At 37.0% G+C, this 19,224-nt stretch overlaps 5 protein-coding genes across 7 annotated transcripts; 3 read left to right on the forward strand and 2 right to left on the reverse strand.

The window, feature by feature from the left end:
• Position 1: 1 nt before the first annotated feature.
• On the forward strand, positions 2-2,025 carry LOC123005176 (protein sprouty; the record flags this gene model as incomplete). Its single annotated transcript, XM_044398831.1, has 1 exon — positions 2-2,025. A coding segment is annotated over one exon (306 nt), but the record flags the coding sequence as incomplete, so codon positions are not given.
• Positions 2,026-8,579: 6,554 nt separating this feature from the next.
• LOC123004700 (ER degradation-enhancing alpha-mannosidase-like protein 2) lies at positions 8,580-10,868 on the forward strand. The gene is made up of 6 exons (XM_044398089.1): positions 8,580-8,763; positions 8,811-8,921; positions 8,969-9,154; positions 9,198-9,441; positions 9,494-9,824; positions 9,870-10,868. Exons 1-6 carry the CDS (start codon positions 8,660-8,662, stop codon positions 10,811-10,813), a joined length of 1,920 nt encoding a protein of 639 aa, XP_044254024.1. The 5' UTR covers positions 8,580-8,659; the 3' UTR covers positions 10,814-10,868.
• On the reverse strand, positions 10,793-14,288 carry LOC123004699. Of its 2 annotated transcripts, none has more exons than XM_044398087.1 (7): positions 14,079-14,288; positions 13,199-13,843; positions 12,833-13,148; positions 12,563-12,787; positions 12,306-12,511; positions 11,205-11,376; positions 10,793-11,156 (listed from the first exon to the last, which is right to left on the reverse strand). In XM_044398087.1, the coding sequence occupies exons 1-7, from the start codon at positions 14,179-14,181 to the stop codon at positions 10,865-10,867; spliced, it is 1,959 nt and encodes a 652-aa protein (XP_044254022.1). In that variant the 5' UTR covers positions 14,182-14,288; the 3' UTR covers positions 10,793-10,864. The 2 variants fall into 2 exon arrangements, with proteins under 2 accessions (XP_044254022.1, XP_044254023.1); XM_044398088.1 differs by lacking the exon at positions 14,079-14,288 and adding an exon at positions 13,897-14,018.
• A 450-nt stretch (positions 14,289-14,738) lies between these two features.
• On the forward strand, positions 14,739-17,622 carry LOC123004701. The gene is made up of 6 exons (XM_044398090.1): positions 14,739-15,150; positions 15,655-15,745; positions 16,690-16,722; positions 16,774-16,958; positions 17,003-17,113; positions 17,168-17,622. Exons 1-6 carry the CDS (start codon positions 14,923-14,925, stop codon positions 17,447-17,449), a joined length of 930 nt encoding a protein of 309 aa, XP_044254025.1. The 5' UTR covers positions 14,739-14,922; the 3' UTR covers positions 17,450-17,622.
• Positions 15,740-17,971, reverse strand: LOC123004702. 2 transcript variants are annotated; one of them, XM_044398092.1, is made up of 3 exons: positions 17,833-17,971; positions 16,385-16,653; positions 15,740-16,335 (listed from the first exon to the last, which is right to left on the reverse strand). In XM_044398092.1, the coding sequence occupies exons 2-3, from the start codon at positions 16,648-16,650 to the stop codon at positions 15,906-15,908; spliced, it is 696 nt and encodes a 231-aa protein (XP_044254027.1). In that variant the 5' UTR covers positions 16,651-16,653; positions 17,833-17,971; the 3' UTR covers positions 15,740-15,905. The 2 variants fall into 2 exon arrangements, with proteins under 2 accessions (XP_044254027.1, XP_044254026.1); XM_044398091.1 differs by lacking the exon at positions 17,833-17,971 and adding an exon at positions 17,537-17,734.
• Positions 17,972-19,224: the final 1,253 nt, after the last annotated feature.

Genomic DNA, 19,224 nt, shown 5'->3' on the forward strand with positions numbered 1-19,224 from the left:
CTCCGTCGTTGACTACGCCTCGTGTCTCTGCTGCGTCAAGGCGCTCTTCTACCACTGCTCGGAGGCGGACGGCGAGTCCTGCGCCGACGACCCCTGTGGCTGCGGTCCCGATCGCCGACGCGCCCGTTGGGGCTGTTTGGGAGCCCTCTCCTTCGTTTTGCCCTGTCTTTGGCTCTACTGGCCGCTGCGGGGCTGCAAACACGTCGTCGAGAAGTGCTACGCGAGGCATTCGAGGACAGGCTGTCGATGCCGTCCCCCGAATACCACTCCCGAGAAAAGACTACTGGACTCGACACCGGACTTTTAACATTTATTATTGTGACAAAAGTGTATTACGGACGGACGACGAGATCCGAAAACGACTCGTCACGACTGCCTAATGTGTACCTATACTATACTTTATAATTAATTTATTTTCTCTCTTTTTTGTAAATACCCAAGTGTAACAAACTGAATTTTGATATTCCGTGCTTGTCCGAGTGGCCCCTGAGAAGAAATAAAGTGCGTGGTGGCGTTGTAGTGGAATGATGTGCTTCAAATACATTGTGGAATAGGGGGGCACCGGAAACACCGCGGCTCTCCAGTATTATCTAGTCCTGCGCTCTAAGATGGCCAGTCAAATTAGACAAACAAACAAAAATGCTACAGACATGTAGAGAATACATATAGAAGGAATTTGATCATTTAACATATTTTTACGTTAGACTTCTAATATAAAAAAAACTTGCTTCATTAAAAGGTTTTTCATTAAGTGAAAAAATTTCATCTATACATATTTTGTAATGGTTGATAAATTTAATATTTCCAATTTTGTCGGGTTTTTGTTGTTTTATAAAAATTAGATTCTCTGTGTGTTTTGCACTCTCGACTCTGAATTCTAATCTGATTGGCCTAAGTTCTGCTTCTTCCAAGCAGTGTGACTTCTCCAATTTTTCGTACATAATTCGTCACCCCTTACTTAGTCAGATCTGTTCGAATGCAGACACTTCTGTGAAGTGGCCTTTAGCAAATCGAATGGTTATTTTCGAGAAGCGCACTTTTTGGAAGAGCAATCGTCGTGTGAGTGTGCCTGTATGTTTGCTGATGTACGCATCAACAACACACCTGCAAAACCTGTGCTTAAACCACCCCTTAACAATTCGACTTTCTACAGTATTACATCCTTTTCTCTTTTTCATTCTGACGAAATCTTGACCGCTTTCGATGAAAGAACGCGGTTTAATCACAGGTCCGTGGGCGGTATTGAACATAACAAAAGATTTACAAGTAGTTTGTACGTATATAACAACTTACAATAAAAAAAATTAATCGTGTTATGAGAGGTTGTGAAGAGTCGCGTTGACACAGCGAAAAAGTCCAGACATTCGGCTTTTTACATGTTGTATTTCAAATTTATTTTGTATTATGCGTTTGTCTGGGTCTGTGATAAGAAAAATGAGATAAACTCGACTCGTCAATGCGCTCTTTATTCGCGCAATCGTTTCGTAATGGTAAACATACATCATAAGAGTTATCGTTCTTTGCTTTGTAATACCCAACATTGCCCATTTTAACAGTTTCAACAAAATTGAGGAAAAACAGATTGCGCTGGTGTGTATCGTACGTAAAGTAAACTACAATTTTATTAAAACTAATCACTCGCCGCTTCCGGTTTTCGGCATTAAATGCACCGGAAGTTTCCGTGATTTGTTTTCGTAAAAAGTTATGTCATTTGGGGGGAGATACTCTCACTTTTGAGTGCCAAAAAAGCCTCAAATTGTATAGTTACTGTACATATTACAAATTAGTAATTTTATAAAGGTATATAATTAGACCGCTGGATCCGCATTGTATTAAAAAAGTGGAGCTGTACGGATATTCCGGTCAAGTCCGATTATTCAAACCCGAAACTACAAATAGCAAACTCAACGGGAAATCACGTACAGCTCTTCTTTTTACGGACCGTCCGACGATCTAATGATATAAAGTAAGACAAAGTCGTTGTTATTCCCTAATGTTGTTAATAACAACAGATCATCGAAGTTACTTTCGCATTTTTATTTCTCTCCATTTCTCCCAAATACGAGACGCCACTGCGACAGACACGTCACGTGACCCACCGGAAACGCCAGTTATACACAGGCAGGATGACTTCCATCTGGTTACATCCTCATTCAAAGGAATTTTCAACCGACAAAAAACAGCTCGACCACACCGCCTTCCGTTTCTCGCTTGATTAGTTTTTTTTTCCAGTGTTGTTAGAAATTTGGCAACGGTGGCCGTTCTGAAATAGTTATTTCTCGGAACGGCGGCCATTCAATCGTCGCATCAATGAGTGTGAGTAGGGCTTTACCTGCCATAGGCGGAGGATCGGGTTGTGAACTCGGATAACCTCTCGTACACCTCAAATCACTAATAATCCCAATTAGAAAGTTATTTGTGTAGAGATTATCCATATCGCGTTAAAAATAAACAATCTCTCAATTTTAGAATGTTATGCAACGAACAGTCGGTTGCGATCGGGACGAAAGCCGAACGCATTTCTCACAAGTGTCAAATTATTTTAATGAATTACTACTTCCATTGATTATTGTGCAATTCATTCATAATTTACCTAACTTGCACATGCGTCGTCGATTAAAACCTACTTGTTGATACGGCGAATTAAAGGTAAACATGTATTACAAGGTCTTATTAACTATTCCGACCTTACGCCGAACAAATATTTTTCAAGCGAGTGCTTTAAACGCTCGCTTTTTCCAATTTCGACCGATTTTCAGCCTTGAAATCATTGTTATCTCTCTTCATTCATTTTTCCCCGTCATGGAAGTCGACTTCATTACCAAGCGGATGGTTGTGTCCACTCTATTAACTATTATAGCTAAAGACTTTTTTGCCTTTTAAACAGCCAATATAAATTTCTTCTCACGATATTAGCGATCGTTCCGTTTTTACGTTGATTAGAATACTAACGTGAGACTGCCGGTACAGTTAATAATTGATTAGCTATAACTAGCTATAATTACTTCCTGCCGTCGTACGATACACCTTTGTAATCGGATGTTTCTTTTTTTTGAGAAATACTCCATGTCATAATAATCTGCTCTAATTGCACGCACATCTAATTTATTTCATGGATTAAAGCGGTCGATCTACCAACATTGTATAAATTTAATTCGATTAGCTGTCGTGCGGGTCGACTTTTTTTATACGCTGTCACTGTTAGACAAGGATGCATTAATTGCAAATGGTATCAGAGAAAAAGAGAGAAAACAACAGAACAGTATTTAAGGCTTTTCTTCAGTGCTTTTTTAAAGCTGAACATTTAGCACCTTCCGTGAAGAATCAATCAATTATCTCATTGGTTCTGCTTCAGCACTACATCCTCACCGTGCTAATCAATGACAAAAAGAAAGTCCCTACGATTCTGTGGCCGCCTCCTACCCCAATAACAAACAATATGAACCATTTTATTGCAGTATTGATAGTATCGTAAATCTCCGTTCGATTTTAACCATTTTCTTGGTTACTCTACCTGCATTTACGACCTCATCGTTGAAAGTTCCGTCTTTCACGATACGATCTCTGCCATTAGTCCTTTTGGCAGGTTTCGAGTGAAGTCCCTGTTTTGTCAGCTGTGATAACACGTCGCCGATTTGGCGACTCAAGTCGCTCGATTTGAGCCAGGATACGATGGGTTTGATGGCGTTGTCGTTCCCACGGCGTGGTCCCCTCCACCGGAAGTGCTTCGAGCGGCCCCCCGCTTTGGTCCACAGCACCATTTTGAATGCGTGAAGATGTGTTTTTTGTGGCGTTTCCGCTTCTTTTACCAATTAGTTTTCTGTCCCAGTTGAATTATCGACAAGAATCTCGGCCGGCCTTGCCTTATCGGGAATTATCGCGCCAGGTTTTACGTTTCAACGGATGTCGGGAATCGTAATAAGAAAGCGATTTAATACTTTGTTTAGGATAAAACGCGTTTAATCACCGGAGATTGCATTGCCGTCGAATTAATGCAGGTTCGAGATGAGTCAGCTTCTGTGAAAGAGGATGCATAGTGAATACACCGGAAGTTGGGTTATACAGACATCGGCCTGCGCCGGAAGTTCACTCAAGATTTTACTTCTCAACTTTCAGCGGGTGGGGCGAGGGGACAAAGAAACATTTCTAAAATAACAAATAATCCTCAAATAACGCGATTTGGAATTAGAAAAGTTCACAATTTGTTAACGGTTCTTAAGACTTTGTACTAAAATAATTTTTTTATTTATAATTTTTATTACATTAAACTAGCCTCTAACTTTGAAATTAAATGGGGAAGGCTGTGTATAAACAAAAATTACCGTATGTTTGAAAGTGAGCCTCATATCTGGATCTTAGTTTGGCAGCATTGACTATAAAATTCAAATGTCACATAGTTGTCATCGATAATTTAGTGTTGCCAACAGATTTTTTTGCCACAATCATTCACAGTAAGGTGACCAACCGTCCTGATTCAGCCAGGACCAGTTTAGATTCTTATTGTCTTGTCCTGTTTTACGTTTACGTCCCGATTTAAGGACAAATAAGTGTGCCGTTTTTGAGATTATTATTTGCAGCAAAAACGAAGTGCCTTTCAATTTAAAAATTAAATAAATATCATTTCAATTTTGGTCAATGTGTGTGGACCCCTGAAAAAACTCCACTGAAAGTAGAAACACTTAAAAATAACATAGAAGGACCAAATTAAATATTAATTTGGCTTGCATAGATAAAAAAAAATGTAAAGAAGGGAATTTCAAAGCAGTTCATACAGAAGAAAATTGAAATTAATACATAATAAATTAATATGTTAATTATTAGATTGGGATCCAAAGATTTTTTTTGTTGTTTATGTCAATATTTTGCTTCCCATATGTATACTTATTATATTATTATTATTTAAATTTTAATACACTTGCATTGGTAATATAAAATACATACAGGGTGAATATAAATTATGGAACAAAGCGTATTTTTTTTTAATCATTTGCCTCCAGAAAATAATGATTATTATAAATTAAAGTAATATAAAAAATGTGATCGTATTTTGAGACCGAAATTTTGTGATGTTTTTGAGTTATACGATTTTTTTTTTGGCGAAATTGCAATTAATGTAAAAAAGTTTTTGAAAAAAATTAAATATAAAGTAGGGAGATAGTTGTAATCCGTGGTTTTATATTGGGTTGCTATTTAAAAAAATTAAAAGTTTTGTAAAACTTAAAAACAAAAGAAAATGTTGAAAAATGTTATTCTTGCTAAAACATTACATTTTTATAGTACATACTTTATCATTCATCAATTAGTTTTTCCAAAAAATAAATAGTTAAAGCAACAAATGTTTGGTTCCATACTTTTTATTTTATTAATGTCTTGATCTTGAATTTTCTGAAGTTGGTCACCTTAATTCACAGCCATGTAATGCCTTTACCATTATTCCAGTGATACCACTTTAATTTTAAAATTATAGGAAGTTTAATACCTAAATCATTTTACAAATTAGTTTCCTTTTATTAACTAAAAATGCTGGAATTCATGTATATTTTTGTTCATTTCTTCGTAAAAGATTTACAGGGTTACCGAAACAAAGTTGAGAAAAGAGAGCAGGGCGTGGAGGCGAGAATACATTTCCTTTGGTCGAAAGCGTCCTCCCACGTTTATCGTAAAAATCGTAATTGCCTTGGCAGATTTTTGGAATGTTAGGCGTCATTAATAGGCCTCGAACTTATCAGTTTGAATCTATTTATTGCGCACTTTTCCCAGTACGAAAAATTGATCCAAAATGGGCTTACAATGGAGCGCGAATCTGAAAAATGCGGTTGCTGTGGCCCCTCCGGCATTGTCTCCAATTTGTTGTGAATGACACTTTATTCGAGACGCGTGGGCGGATGTTAAAAATACGGCTAAATTACTGAAACGTGGGTGTACGAACCTAAATTCTGAGAACTCTGGAGGTGTCTCTCCGCAATTCATTCATTAATTATGGAAAATGTAATTGTCTTAATGGCATCAAGGGAGATTTTTGTTGGCATGTAAAGTGCTTGCTTCGTTCAGGGATCAAATGGACTGCGTTACTGCGTAATTTATTCCATTTTTCGCTTCTTTAATTGATTCAATTGTCGCGAATTGCCATGTGACTGGCTTTTTTCATAAATGAGTATTTTCTTGCGATCGCTTGAAATTAGAGACGACTGACAGGAAGTGGGTGTAACTTTTTATGTAAATATAATAGGATTTTCCTTGAAATTTGTTATGCTTCTTCTTAGAAAAGACCATTCAGTCGACACACTGTCTAAGTCAAACGCAACCACGTGATGCAGAACAAATGATGAATTACTTTGCAATTCCAATAGTGAATGAGACGTGGCTTTTGGAGAGAGCATTATTATTAATAGACAACGAAATATTCAATAGCACGACCTTAATAAAGCACAATTAAAAATAAAACAAACGACGCTATTTTCGATCTAATCGCGAATGCAAAATGACGAATTTTCCACTTACGTTGCTATTTTTGGATTGGATAGCTTTCAACACAACAAAAAATTCGAAGCCTCTCGATCGACCTACGCTACTTCCTCCTCAATCTAGTTTTTCTATCAATGATTATATTCTTATTATATTTCGAATACTTTCACAATTTGTTGAGGTGGAATTGTAAAACCTACACACCAGACACTTACCCGATACCAATCAGATTATGAAAATAATCCAGTTCCCGGAAACGACACGCAATTATTTCAGCTATTTTTGGTTTTTAGATATTCACAGATGCTATTTCTTGTACATTTTCTTGATTTATGTGAAATCACACAACCTTAAATTTCTAATTTGGGGTCACTGGCTTTGCTACGGCCCTGTTCTTTTACACTTTGGTCTTGCTCTAGTCTATAGTGCAATGGTCTTCTAAAAAACATTCTAAGAACTGCTACGTTGAACAAATTCCAAAAATTAAGCAGATTTACGACCGTTTGCTTCTTGGTGTTTGTATTTTTCATACTAGTGTTTTTTGGATTTGTGAGATCATTAAAACGAGAAATTTCTTCAATGCAGCGACCCAAGATCGTTGCTGATTGTGTTATCGCTCGGATCTGCCATAAAGCAGTCAAACTGCATTTAATTTATGAATTGTAATAAAGACAGAAAAGTACGATTGTTTTGTCATTTGACTTACATAACCCACAAGGTCACTTTTTGCATCCCTCGTACAACGTGTATTGAAAAGTTTTTATTACATGCTATAAAAGAACAGAAGTCCATGTGCTGCAACTATGCCTTGATGGGGCACCCACACGTCAATAACTCGATGATGGCCTCCTGCAAACAAACATGGTCATTTGTGTCAGTTTATTTGTACAAAAATTTTAATCGAAATGAGCTGTTGTCGGGAGAGACACTCGGGGGCCCATCTCCAGTTTAGCGACTCGTAAAAACCCGAAATTGCCCTTGTCGGAAATATTTGAGTCTGATATAGGGTTAATGTAAAAAATTTCGCTCGAAAAGGGCCTCCGAAGTTTGAAAATCGCTCCTGAACGCACCATAATGGTGCTCTTTCGCCGTAATTTATTCCACCCAGGCAACAATTCCAAAAATGTGAACGCCTGCACGCTTTACGAGAAATCGTATAGTTTGTAGGTTCATTATAAAAATTAGCAAGTTTTCGAAAGAAGACGCGGGCAGACCTGATTTCATTCTTTCTACGCCTTCGGAACCAACGCAAAACAGAAAACGGGTTTGTTTGGACACGTGGGAGCTAATAACTTGCATTCGGATAAAGATAACAACCCTACATGTTAATGAGGAGAGTGTGGTAACTGTTTACAACATGTCCATGTGCACAAAAAAATCAAAATTGGGCCTCGACCACTTTAGATTTATTACTGATGGAACGGGCGAAAGATTCGATTTGTTTGGAACCTCTAGTGAAACTTTTTATGAAATCATCGGACCCACGCGCCTGCCCACAACTAACCCATGAATGAAATTGCAAACTGGTCCACTTACAACACTTTTTTGACTTGACGTGGAGAAGTATCATAAGTAAACGAATTCAAATACAACACAAGCAAAAAACTGTTGTTGTTAAAACAAACCTCTAGTTTTGTGGCCCTAAGGATTTTTGTCAAAAAATTAACCATCTTTTGTCCCAAAGTATTTTCACATCACAGGTAATGATGATGTAGTTGGACAATTCAGAATTTAAAGATTAAAATAAAAATTGAGAATTTTGTTAGAAAAAATTTAGCAAAAAAAGTGCTTGCGGTGACAAAAAATTGAGAAAAAATGTTCAAAGAACAAAAAATTAAGTGAAAAATTAGTGGTCAAAACAAAAAAGAACCAAATTGGGAAAACTGGACAGTTTTTCATATTAAAACAAACAAAACTTGTTTTATTAAAAGCTCCATTTTTAAACTAGGGCAAGAAACGCCTATGGTTTTATTTGATAGACGGACAATTTTTATTATTTAAAAAAATATAAAGTCGGGTGAAATTGGCCGTTTATTTACCAATTATTCCAAAGTGGCAAATTTTACTAGAATTTTTAAATTTCAAATTAAATTGTCCGTTCTGTCAAGTGTCAAAATTCTAACCTTATCTAAAATGTCAACATCAGACATAACACGTAATAAATGGATTTAATCGGATTTTTTACCCACTCAAAATGTTATTCAATCACAACAAGGTTTTTTATATACTTATTATTACAACAATTAATATAGCAAATGGCATCCGGACTTACACAAAAAATGATTTAATCAAATTGAGGTTAGGTCAAGTTACATATTTTCGTATTAATTTTCCCAATTTTTTAGAGAGGAAGTAAGAGAAATGTTTTATCATGCTTACGACAGCTATTTAAAATATGCATACCCTTACGATGAGCTTAGGCCTATAAGTTGTGACGGAATAGATACTTACGGAAGGTGTCTTACAATACGGCTCCAGTTTCTTGTCTAATTAATCGTTTTAGTTACTCGCTCACGTTAATTGATGCTTTGGGGACACTAGCAATCATGGGCAATCACTCAGAGTTTCAAAGAGTCGTTCAAATTTTAACGGCAAAACCCGACTTTGATGCAAATATTAACGTTTCTGTCTTTGAAACGAATATAAGGATTGTTGGCGGACTTCTAAGTGCGCATTTGTTGTCCCATAGGTAACTTGTAAGTAATCTTAAGGCTAAATTAATTTTTTCTTAGGGCAGGTGTTAAATTGGAGCCAGGGTGGCCGTGCAATGGCCCTTTACTAAGACTAGCTGAAGATGTAGCCAAGAGGTTAATTGTAGCCTTTGACACTAAAACAGGGATGCCTTACGGCACCATAAACTTGCGAAAAGGGGTTCCTAAGGGTGAGACAGCAGTCACCTGTACTGCCGGTATAGGTACTTTCATTTTGGAGTTTGGTACTCTCAGTAGGCTCACTGGAGACCCACTTTATGAAGAAGTATGCAAATTTTGTTTTGTTTGAACATAATTGGTGATAAAAATATTTCAAGATTGCACTTAACGCACTTTATGCCCTTTACAACCACAAATCGCCGTTAGGCCTTTATGGCAACCATATTGACGTGGAAACAGGGCGTTGGACCTATCAGGACGCAGGGATAGGATCAGGGGTTGACTCATTTTTTGAATATTTGGTCAAGGGTTCGATTTTATTGCAACGGCCGGAATTATTAGAAATGTTTCACGAAGCGAGAAAATCAATTGATAAATATTTGAAAAAGGACGATTGGTATATGTGGGTTTCTATGACTAAAGGTCAGGTCACGATACCAGTATTTCAGTCACTGGAAGCCTATTGGCCTGGAGTGTTAAGTCTGATTGGTAAATAATTATTTTTTGTTGACTCAAATTTACTAATAAAAACAGGTGATACAAGTTCTGCAATGAAGACTCTACACAATTACCATCAAGTGTGGCTCCAGTATGGTTTTACCCCTGAATTTTATTACATTCCTCAATCTGAAGCCGGGACTAATAGGGAGAGTTACCCTCTAAGACCGGAGTTAATTGAATCAATTATGTACCTCTATAGGGCTACCGAAGATCCGTTTTTGCTTCAAGCTGGTGAAGATATCTTACGGAGTATTCAGCATAGCGCAAGGACACCTTGTGGCTATGCCACTATTAAGGATGTCAGGGATCATAGAAAGGAAGATAGAATGGAATCTTTTTTCCTTTCTGAGACTACAAAATATTTGTATCTTCTTTTTGACACAGAAAATTTTATTCATAATCAAGGCCAACATGGAACTGTCATTAATACCCCAAATGGGGAATGTATTATTGAGACTGGGGGTTATATTTTCAACACTGAAGCTCATCCACTTGACCCTGCCGCTTTGCATTGTTGCCATGATATGCCCAAGTTAAATTTAGTAAATTTTAATGATCTCGAAGAGAAGAAGAGTCTTTTTCGTGGTGATAGTATCAATGAACGCAGGAATTATATCAATAAAAATGTTTGTCCTGAAACAGAAGATGAAGATAAAGCTATTTCAAATAAAACTGATGAAATTGCCGTTGATGAAATCACAACAGAATCGAGCAATAGTTACGTCAAGTTAGAGGACAATGATAATGTCAGTCAGAAAATCAATTTCGAAGAAAATGTGACCCTGAAAAATGAAGAAAACAAGAAATCAAAGTCGGGTAAAAAATTCGACGAGCAAGAAATGTTGGAACGTTTCCGTACCGAAAGTAAAAACAATCGAAACACAACATGGGAGACCAATTACAAGCTACTCACTTGCAAGGCCCAACCATTCCTCCAGAAACTATCAATCCTCGGCGAGTTTTTCAAATATATTTAAATTTGTTACGTTTGTAATATAACAAATCAAATAAATAAACAACAAAAACATCTACTTTCTAACATCTGTGGTACTCCCCGGCAGCGAACATTTCTCTATTTCGCTTTTAATAGCCGCGATTAAAGGCACTGCAGGATCATTGGCTCTGAACTTTCCCTCCGCTAAAATATGCTCGACATTGATTTTCGGGGTTATGTCGGCACTGAGGGGTCGGATAAGGGGCGAAGGGGCCGTGCTAGCCCACGCGCCTTTCGGTTTGGTACTTCCCGGGGATGGTAGCATTCGGCGAGGATCGGTGGTTTTCGGCCGGGGGCGGACTGTAGGTTGGGTATCATCGTTGGGTCTAAAAAATATGATTAAATGGAAGTGTAATAAGAAAGTATGGGGTTACCTATTAACGGCTGAGTGGCTTTTGACCTCGATTGGGGGCGGTTTGGAGGGGCTCTCACGCCGGCTGCCGAAAAGGCTGAAAGTGTCGTCGAGAAGATCGTGGAAGCGTTTACGCATACGGGAGACGTTGGAGGGCACTTTTAGGTCGTCGATACCCTCGTCCACACTCACCCCTTTAAAAATGCAAAAAGAAATGTGCGGATATGCAACCAATAATATAACATAAGGTTCGAAATTAAAGTGTGAATATTGTATTGATGGATAGAAACTTTGTACTTTTATGACCAGTTGAATCTAAAGCTTGGAGAAAATAAAAGTTTTCATAAAAGATTTCTACAAACATCCAAATTGCAGAAAATAAATTGAAGTTTCATGCGTTATGCAACCAATAATACAACTAAAAAACAAACTTGTTATAAATAAATTTTGTATGTAGAAAAACCTTATTTTTTGTTTGTTTTATGTTTTTTTAATTATAAATTTAAAGTAATTTATTATCATAAAACATGTTTTTTAGTTTCTTCAATAAATTGTAGTTATGCAACCAATAATACCATTCAAAATAAATCAATCTAGTTTCTAATAAAAAAATGTTTTATAGAAAAGTTTGTGGCTCGTTTTCCTTTAATTCTGAGATTAATAGGGTTAATAGGTAAAACACTTCTTTTTTAATTATTTTAATAAATTATAACTATGCAACCAGCAACACCCTGAGTATATGAAATCAAAAACACAATTTTAAAAGTTCTGGTTTTAAATAAGCAAATTACAGGAATAATTATTATGTTTACGTCAATTAAATTTACAACGCAATTAATTTTCCTTGAATTTAACGTCAAAAAAAAATCTTAGTTATGCAACTAATAATATATATCTTATGCAACCAATAATACCTTACAATTCTTTTTTGGTTTTAAATAAACAAATTAGGCAACATAAGCTTGTTTTGTACGTAAAGATAATGACTGTTTGTTGTGTGTTTAATTTGCGTAAACTTTAATGTCGTAATGTATGTTCCTTACATTGGTCATGTAACCAACAAAACCTGTCCATATTTTCCCCTAGCCCCTAAAGTATAATTAATTTAAAAATTATAAATTACCGTGTTGCAATCGCTGGCAGTGCATGTTCCACACGACGGGCCCTATAACTCCTGGATCTTCCATAGCCCCAAAACTCCCATGTCTTCTTAAACCATACCTAGAGTCGGTTCTTTCGCCTCGGAGAAGCCCATCATCGTCCGGCATATCCAAATGTAAGACACTCACCGGTTCCAAAACTTTGTTCAAAGGTTCCGGCATACATCCTCTATAAAGCCGTTTTCCAATAATTATTTTCCAATTTGTATTTAATCCTTACCTGGGAAAAGCCTTAACTGACGGCATAGATAAATACGACTTGGGGCTTACCACCCCCGGATCGTAAATCGTCTCAGGTGACTCTCTTTTACTCCCATTACTATCGGAATCCAAAAGCTCCGGCGCGATTCTTTTCAAATTAGTCGCAGCTTTAGGACGTGGGGGCTTCGGGGGAGTTCGTTGCTTTTTCAAAGCCATTAGTGGGGAAATATCAAGACTCGTCGAACTGAAATTGGATTAGAGTGACTTTAATGACGGTGGTGCAACTGACCTGGCCGAACTCGAGCTTATTGAACTTCGGGGTCTTGTCGCGGAGACGCTCCTGAGTGTCTGATTCGACGGCTGGTTTCGGAAATTAATATAAGTGGGTGATTGGTCCGGTTTAGGTTCATTAATAGCCCCCCGTTCGAAAATTTGCCTCCGATTTTCCATACCAGACGAGGGGCGTTTTTTACGCTTTGTTAGAGCTAAGGTTAGGAAAGCCACAACCAGGAGAATTGCTAAAAGAGCCACGATTGAAACTCCGATGAAAATCCAGGTGTTTTTTGAACGGGAGAGGCCTTGAGGGGCTGGTGGCTTCAAATACGCTGAAAAAATTATTTTTGAACATATTTCAACGCAAGATATTGATTTGTACGTTCGGCTTTGATGAGGAAAGGATATCCTAATTCGTTCCTGACTTCGTCGTCGGTTATCAAAGTCATGTCTGCGGCTGCAGTTACAGCATCAACCGGTTTTCCCGAAACTGAAACGTGATAAAGGACTTCGATTTTTTCGTCACCGTTTATTTTACTTTTCTCAACATTGTGGATGTAGACCTTGACCGGTTTGTCCAGACTTTTAGCGTCTCTTTTATCACGGTTTACGATCCCTAAGTGACGTTCCTGTTGTCTTTGAAATGCGGTTTTATATAGTTTAGCTAAACTATTTTTGAGATCAATAATGACGGGATCTTTGCCATCACTTTTTAATACTGTTAACAACCAAAAATGACGGTCGGCATTTAAGAAGTCGTCATCAGGGGGCTGAGTTGGGGTTGGAGTGATTTCTTCAGTTGTGGTAACTGGAGTTTCACAATTAAATGAACATTTGGTGGTTGTATTTATCATTGTCGATGGTTCAAGATAAATAGTCGAAAGGACGGTTTTGGTTTTGTAAATGGTTGTCGGTTTATCAGTCCATGGGTATTCATCATCAGACCCATCGCCAGAGCCAGTCCAGAAAAAATCCTCAAACTTGTATGTTTTCTGGTTTTGGTAATCACTCTCCAAGAGGAGTAACTCTGTAACGTTGATGTTAAATCAATTCCAGGTATTTTGCTAGAGATTCCGGTACCAAGCACGATTTTGATCGAGTTCCATGAACTCATCACAAACAAAAAAAAGTAAACAAAAAGTTTCAAGTGACCTATTTGCGTGCATTGCATGCTTCTCCTAAGTAGGTCTGTTTAAATTTGCCCATCACTCATTCTACCATGCAAAGGTGCAAAATAAAAAATTCTAACAATAGACAATCACCTGTTCCATACACACGTGACGCAAAAGAGTGGTCAATGTCGACCGATTCCGATTGGGTGTTGATAATCAGTGATAAGAGTAGAAGACCACTCAACCATGTCATACCGGAGAGACGTCGCAGGGTCGGTGGCCCCGGAAGGCACTCCACTGCACGACTCTACCCTTAGTGAAGAGTCTCTCATGGTTCACCTGTAACACATTGATCAAACGTGGATTTGAGTAGCGCAGGCGTGCGGTTTTATTGTGTTTTGGTCTTCCATTGTCATGCAAACCATCGCGGACAATAACAACATTAGATAATGGAAAAATTGAGTTTTCAGCGAGGAAATTGTGCGGGAAATGAGTCATGTTGTGCTTTTAACACGTCTTGTTTTGCGTAGAACTTGCACAAAAGAAATTTTTATTGCAATCATTGACGCCAATCGTATGAAAAAATGAGTGATTTCTCTCTGAGTCATTTTACAAGAAATCTAAAAATATTTGCAGTCGCTTTAACCGCACGGGACTTTGCACGAGCCTGTCCCAAACTTTTCCTAAGAAGAATATTTGTAAAATGTAGTTGATGAGACAACAAAAATGTTTATTAGAAACTCAAAAACCAGTTATATTGTCTGTTTATCTCATTGCGAAATTTGGATGTCACTATCACGACTGCTTCCGCTGGTTCCGCTCCCAAAACCCATCATTTCCACCTATCTAACTTGTCCTTATCAACGCGAAAAGGTGAAACCCACATCTTACTCAATCACCTTCGCAAATCAAAACTTGACCATCAGTTCCATCCCAACCTGCGCTTGGTCTAAACCTGTCCACTTTCCTAATTAACTTTCAATACGTAAACAAGATGTGCGTAATGTTGCTGAGTACATTGGTGGTACTAATAACCGTGGGTACTAATGCGGCCCAAAAAGATATGGGTGTCGCTCCCGATGATTTAAAGATTAAAGAAGATTATACGCATTTTCACCACCACCACCACCATCACGGATTTCATAATTATTTTGATAATGATGATGAGATGGGTGAAGTGGAGGAAAACAGTCAGAGTGAGGGGGCTAATGGGACATCTCAGGTAACAAAACGCTTACAAAACATGAGGTACTGTTAGGTTTTGTTATTTATTTATAGTCGGAATTCCCGTTATGTAAATAATTAAAAATGCATTACCTATGAAAATAAATAATAACTTATAAGCATTTTAATAGTTTTTTATATTGTAATATTATTTATTTTCAAATCACATAAATTTATAAAATTTATATCATTTAATATTAATTTAATTAAATAATAAAAAAGTTATTAGAAATAGCCGCCTTTAGCTGGTTGGGACTTTTCTGGGCTTAGGTTGGTCCTCCCGAACTATTTTGGCGCCTTGATTATCGAGTTTTACGAATGTGTTGTGCAAGTATTGCATAAAAATTGCAATTTTAACTAAAATGTTAACTTTTTTTGTTGAGTTTTCGTTTTTAATTGGTATAGGAATGATTCTAGATAATTTCTGCGTACAGTAAGTCCATACTTTATGTGAATAAAAACGTTCATCATGATTTGCACTTAACCTTAAATTTCCTTGCAGATTCCCTTGGATTTCATCCAAGACCTCAACCAACACAACGTCAGCGACTTATTACTAAATTACATAGAAGAAGACGGTATTTTCCTTCAAGGTATTTATTTTTTTGTAACAAAAATACAAAGTTTTTCTTAAAAAAATAAATTTGTCATGTCAGGCACGCCAATCACAAAATCTAGTACAGAATACATAAAAAAAAGTTATAATAAACTTAGAAGTTGCACAATGTGCACAACAAAAAGTAAACAATTGCACTACGAAGGTTTTGTGCTTGAATTATCTTCACAAAATTCTTTATATAAATTTCGGCGACATTTGAGATTACTTTCATAAATTATTAGATAGATGGTACAGTCTCTAAAGCTACTTTTTGTATACCCTAAGTGTAATTTCACAGGCCTTCGCCATTTTGTCTCAGTTTGGAGTTTTTTCGAGCTAGGCTTGTGAAATTCAACACTACCTTCAGCAGTGAGACATTTCAATGGTGAAATTTCTGACTCGCTCTCGACTGTTTCAGTTTCTTCCACTGAATCAAATTTCATTTTCTTACGCGGCGACATCAAGGGGCTGTTGTCAGGACCATCACCTTGACCTATTTCTAACATACTTGTAGATGGCTGGGTTTGCTTTGGTGGCGTTGTTTCCGTATTTACAGGGGAAGAGATTAATTGTACGTTTTCTTCCCTAGACACAATAATTATTTTTTGTCAATAGTATTTTAAAAACGACTTACTTTGGCACTTTTACATGATGACTCTCTTTAAACGCTACTTTTTCACTAGGGCTTGTGTTAGTTATGTGATGAGTTACTTTACAGACTTGGTCTTTAAGAAATAAGGACACCTTTTTGTTGCCTTTGATTGTTTTACCAAACCAATCAAGGACAACATTTTCTGCAAGAAAATATTTTACAGTTGAATTGTGATTCTCGAAAATGTCGACGTAAAATTCGAGAACTTCCTTTGCTGAATCCTTTTGCTCCTTAGTGTAGTTTTCCATTTCCTGAAAAAAATGTAATTGAGTTAAAATATTTTTTAGATAGGTTTGGGGGAAATGAGGCAGAAGAAAGAAGTAAGTTTTGTAAGAATTTTCCTAAAAGTGCAGTAACAATAACTTTTTCAGGTGCTGCTACTATCCCAAAGGGGGCACCTTGCATGCCTGAACTACAGACAGTAAAAATAGCAACTTCTGAAGATCCAAGTGTTTTGTATATCCCTCAGTGTACTAGGGTAGAAAGATGTGGGGGCTGTTGTTCTCATAATCTCTTAGCATGTCAACCAGAAACAAAAGAAGAAATCCCTTTCAAGGTCAGTAAAACTCTCTTGATTTACTTTTGATAACAGTCTTGTAGGTCATTAAAACGCAATATACAGGAGGTAAAAAATTAAAAGTCTTAAATAAGGAAGTTGTTTTGGTTGAAAAACACACAAAATGTAAATGTGATTGTAAAATCAGAGCTGAGGTAATTGGGGGAAAACTTGTTGTATATTTGAGTGTGTTTATGGGTTTCTTCTAGGATTGTAACAAATTTCAAGAGTACAGAAAGTCAGAATGTAGGTGTGCCTGTATAAATTATGATGAAGAGAAAAAGTGTAACAAAAACAGTTTGACCAAATTATGGAACCCTGATTTATGTGCATGCCAGTGTAGAGAAACAATGCAGTGTTCCACTGGCTCATATTTTGACCAAAACGAATGTAAATGTTTGCCAAGTCCTGTGAAAAGACGTTTTGCCTCCTACCAAAGGAGGAGCTACAGAACGCAGCCTTTACCAATAGTGCCCTTAGATGAGTATTAGTTAACGATTTTGTGCAAAATTAAACTCCAAAATTGCGCCCAAGTTCCAAAAACAAACTTTGTTTTGTCGTCCATTTAAATGACTTACCACAATGTGCAATTAGCTTGACAGCTTTCGATTTCTCATTAATTCAATATATTTTTTAAACAAATAAACATTTTTACCAACGGTCACTTCACTGTGTTATTATTTTTTTCAAAATAATTTGTAAAAATGGGTGAAGGTTAAATATTCGAAACTAGACAGTCTACTTTGTTAATCAAAATGGCGCTGGTAGCGTCCTTTGTGGTTGGTGACATGGTCGGTAGATGGCGACAGTGACACCAAATTTTCAAAATACGAATTATTGACGCAGTTATGCAATTATTTCATGAAAAACTTACTTTCAGGCCGAGTTTTCGCTCATTGAAACAAATTTCAGTAATTAGTTTGGAGCTTCAGGGCCAAAAAACTGGACACGGTGACAAAGTTTGGGCACAACACGTTGATTATTACAAAAATTGTTTATTGACGTTTGACAACGCGACCTACTCGATGTTATTTCTCTTTTTTAATAAATTCTATTGATGGACTTTTACAAATGAATTATTTTTAATTTAAAAGATGTTGCGTAACTATTGCACAATGACGTATCATGCGTTTGCGATAAAAAAAAGCTAATTAGAGGTTTCATCATTGCTAAGAATTTTTTCCAATTTTTCTTGCTTTATTGTAATGGATTTAGTAATTCTTTTTGTTGATTTTACACTATGTTTTTGGAATATTTTCATTCTTGCATCATCCTCACACAATGCGTCTTATGTGTGATATAATAATTCAGCGATCCATCATCATACCTACCAATTGGTTCGGCTGTAAGCCGTGCCATACGAGTTGAAAGCTGTGAGAGTAAAAACAAAACTCGTTGAATTTATTGTTGAAATAACGCTTGTGTAAGGCGTTAAAAAATGAACGTAGAAAATCCGCCAACATGCCAACCCATTTGACATAAAATATATAACGTACAACCGTACCCAGTAGCCCGTGGATAATGCAATAAGCTGGATGTCTGTACCATCGTACTACAGACCCATTACTTACGTCTCAGTCAGAATTAATAACATAAGTCTCGCCCGAGCACGTAAGGCATTTTTTCTGGTGGTAGCATTAGACAAGGCCATACCAACCCATCGAAGATTTTTGATTTTTTAAAGTGCCCATTGTGGTTGGATTTATTGCCGGTAGCATCAAGGAACGCCCAATATTGGATAGCGCTAATGGTTTCTGCTCACCACTCGTTTTTATCTCCTCGCCTGCAGTGATATTCCCATTTGACAAAAATGGAAAAAAACGCGTCTTAAAGCAGGCGTGTCTTCTGTGAATACTACACCTATAATTTGAAACCGTGATTTATATCACGATTTTTCCAAAAAGTCTCATAAAATTCCTGTCGCGTTAAAAATGATTTGGGTGGTTGTAAAGTGAAGATATACGAATTTGGGGTTTTATTGCCCGACTTTTGACAGCATTTACGACTCGTGTAAGACTCATTATGGGGCATATTCAAGCTTCTAGGTGCTCGTCTGATTTATTATAGCGAGATAAGTGCCGATTGTTGCCATTTTTTCCAAAATCCAGTCGAAAAAATTGACTTTTCTCCAACGCATCGATTAAGAGGGGTGTCATAAATTATAAGTTTTATAGACAATAAAATGTGGTTCTCATGATAAAAGTCTGCAGTGACTTAGTACGTAATTATGGATTTTTATGATTACTCGATAAGCTCCAGATGCAGC

This window comes from Tribolium madens, unplaced genomic scaffold (assembly GCF_015345945.1).
Source record: "Tribolium madens isolate multiple individuals breed KSU strain unplaced genomic scaffold, Tmad_KSU_1.1 Scaffold_20;HRSCAF=117;Tcas5.2_LG4, whole genome shotgun sequence".
Lineage (NCBI taxonomy): Eukaryota > Metazoa > Arthropoda > Insecta > Coleoptera > Tenebrionidae > Tribolium > Tribolium madens.

Bases quoted from the DNA above. Each gene is read 5' to 3' on its own strand.
- LOC123004700 (XM_044398089.1), top strand. From the start codon at position 8,660: ATGTTATTCAATCACAACAAGGTTTTTTATATACTTATTATTACAACA. The intron at 8,922-8,968 runs GTGTCTTACAAT...TAATCGTTTTAG, and splicing joins GGAATAGATACTTACGGAAG to TTACTCGCTCACGTTAATTG. The intron at 9,442-9,493 runs GTATGCAAATTT...AAATATTTCAAG, and splicing joins GAGACCCACTTTATGAAGAA to ATTGCACTTAACGCACTTTA.
- LOC123004699 (XM_044398087.1), bottom strand. From the start codon at position 14,181: ATGACATGGTTGAGTGGTCTTCTACTCTTATCACTGATTATCAACACC. The intron at 12,512-12,562 runs GTAAGGATTAAA...ACGGCTTTATAG, and splicing joins TCAGTTAAGGCTTTTCCCAG to AGGATGTATGCCGGAACCTT. The intron at 11,377-12,305 runs GTAATTTATAAT...GCATTTTTAAAG, and splicing joins CTGCCAGCGATTGCAACACG to GGGTGAGTGTGGACGAGGGT.
- LOC123004701 (XM_044398090.1), top strand. From the start codon at position 14,923: ATGTGCGTAATGTTGCTGAGTACATTGGTGGTACTAATAACCGTGGGT. The intron at 16,723-16,773 runs GTAAGTTTTGTA...TAACTTTTTCAG, and splicing joins AAATGAGGCAGAAGAAAGAA to GTGCTGCTACTATCCCAAAG. The intron at 17,114-17,167 runs GTAATTGGGGGA...GGTTTCTTCTAG, and splicing joins ATTGTAAAATCAGAGCTGAG to GATTGTAACAAATTTCAAGA.
- LOC123004702 (XM_044398092.1), bottom strand. From the start codon at position 16,650: ATGGAAAACTACACTAAGGAGCAAAAGGATTCAGCAAAGGAAGTTCTC. The intron at 16,336-16,384 runs GTAAGTCGTTTT...TATTGTGTCTAG, and splicing joins CATCATGTAAAAGTGCCAAA to GGAAGAAAACGTACAATTAA.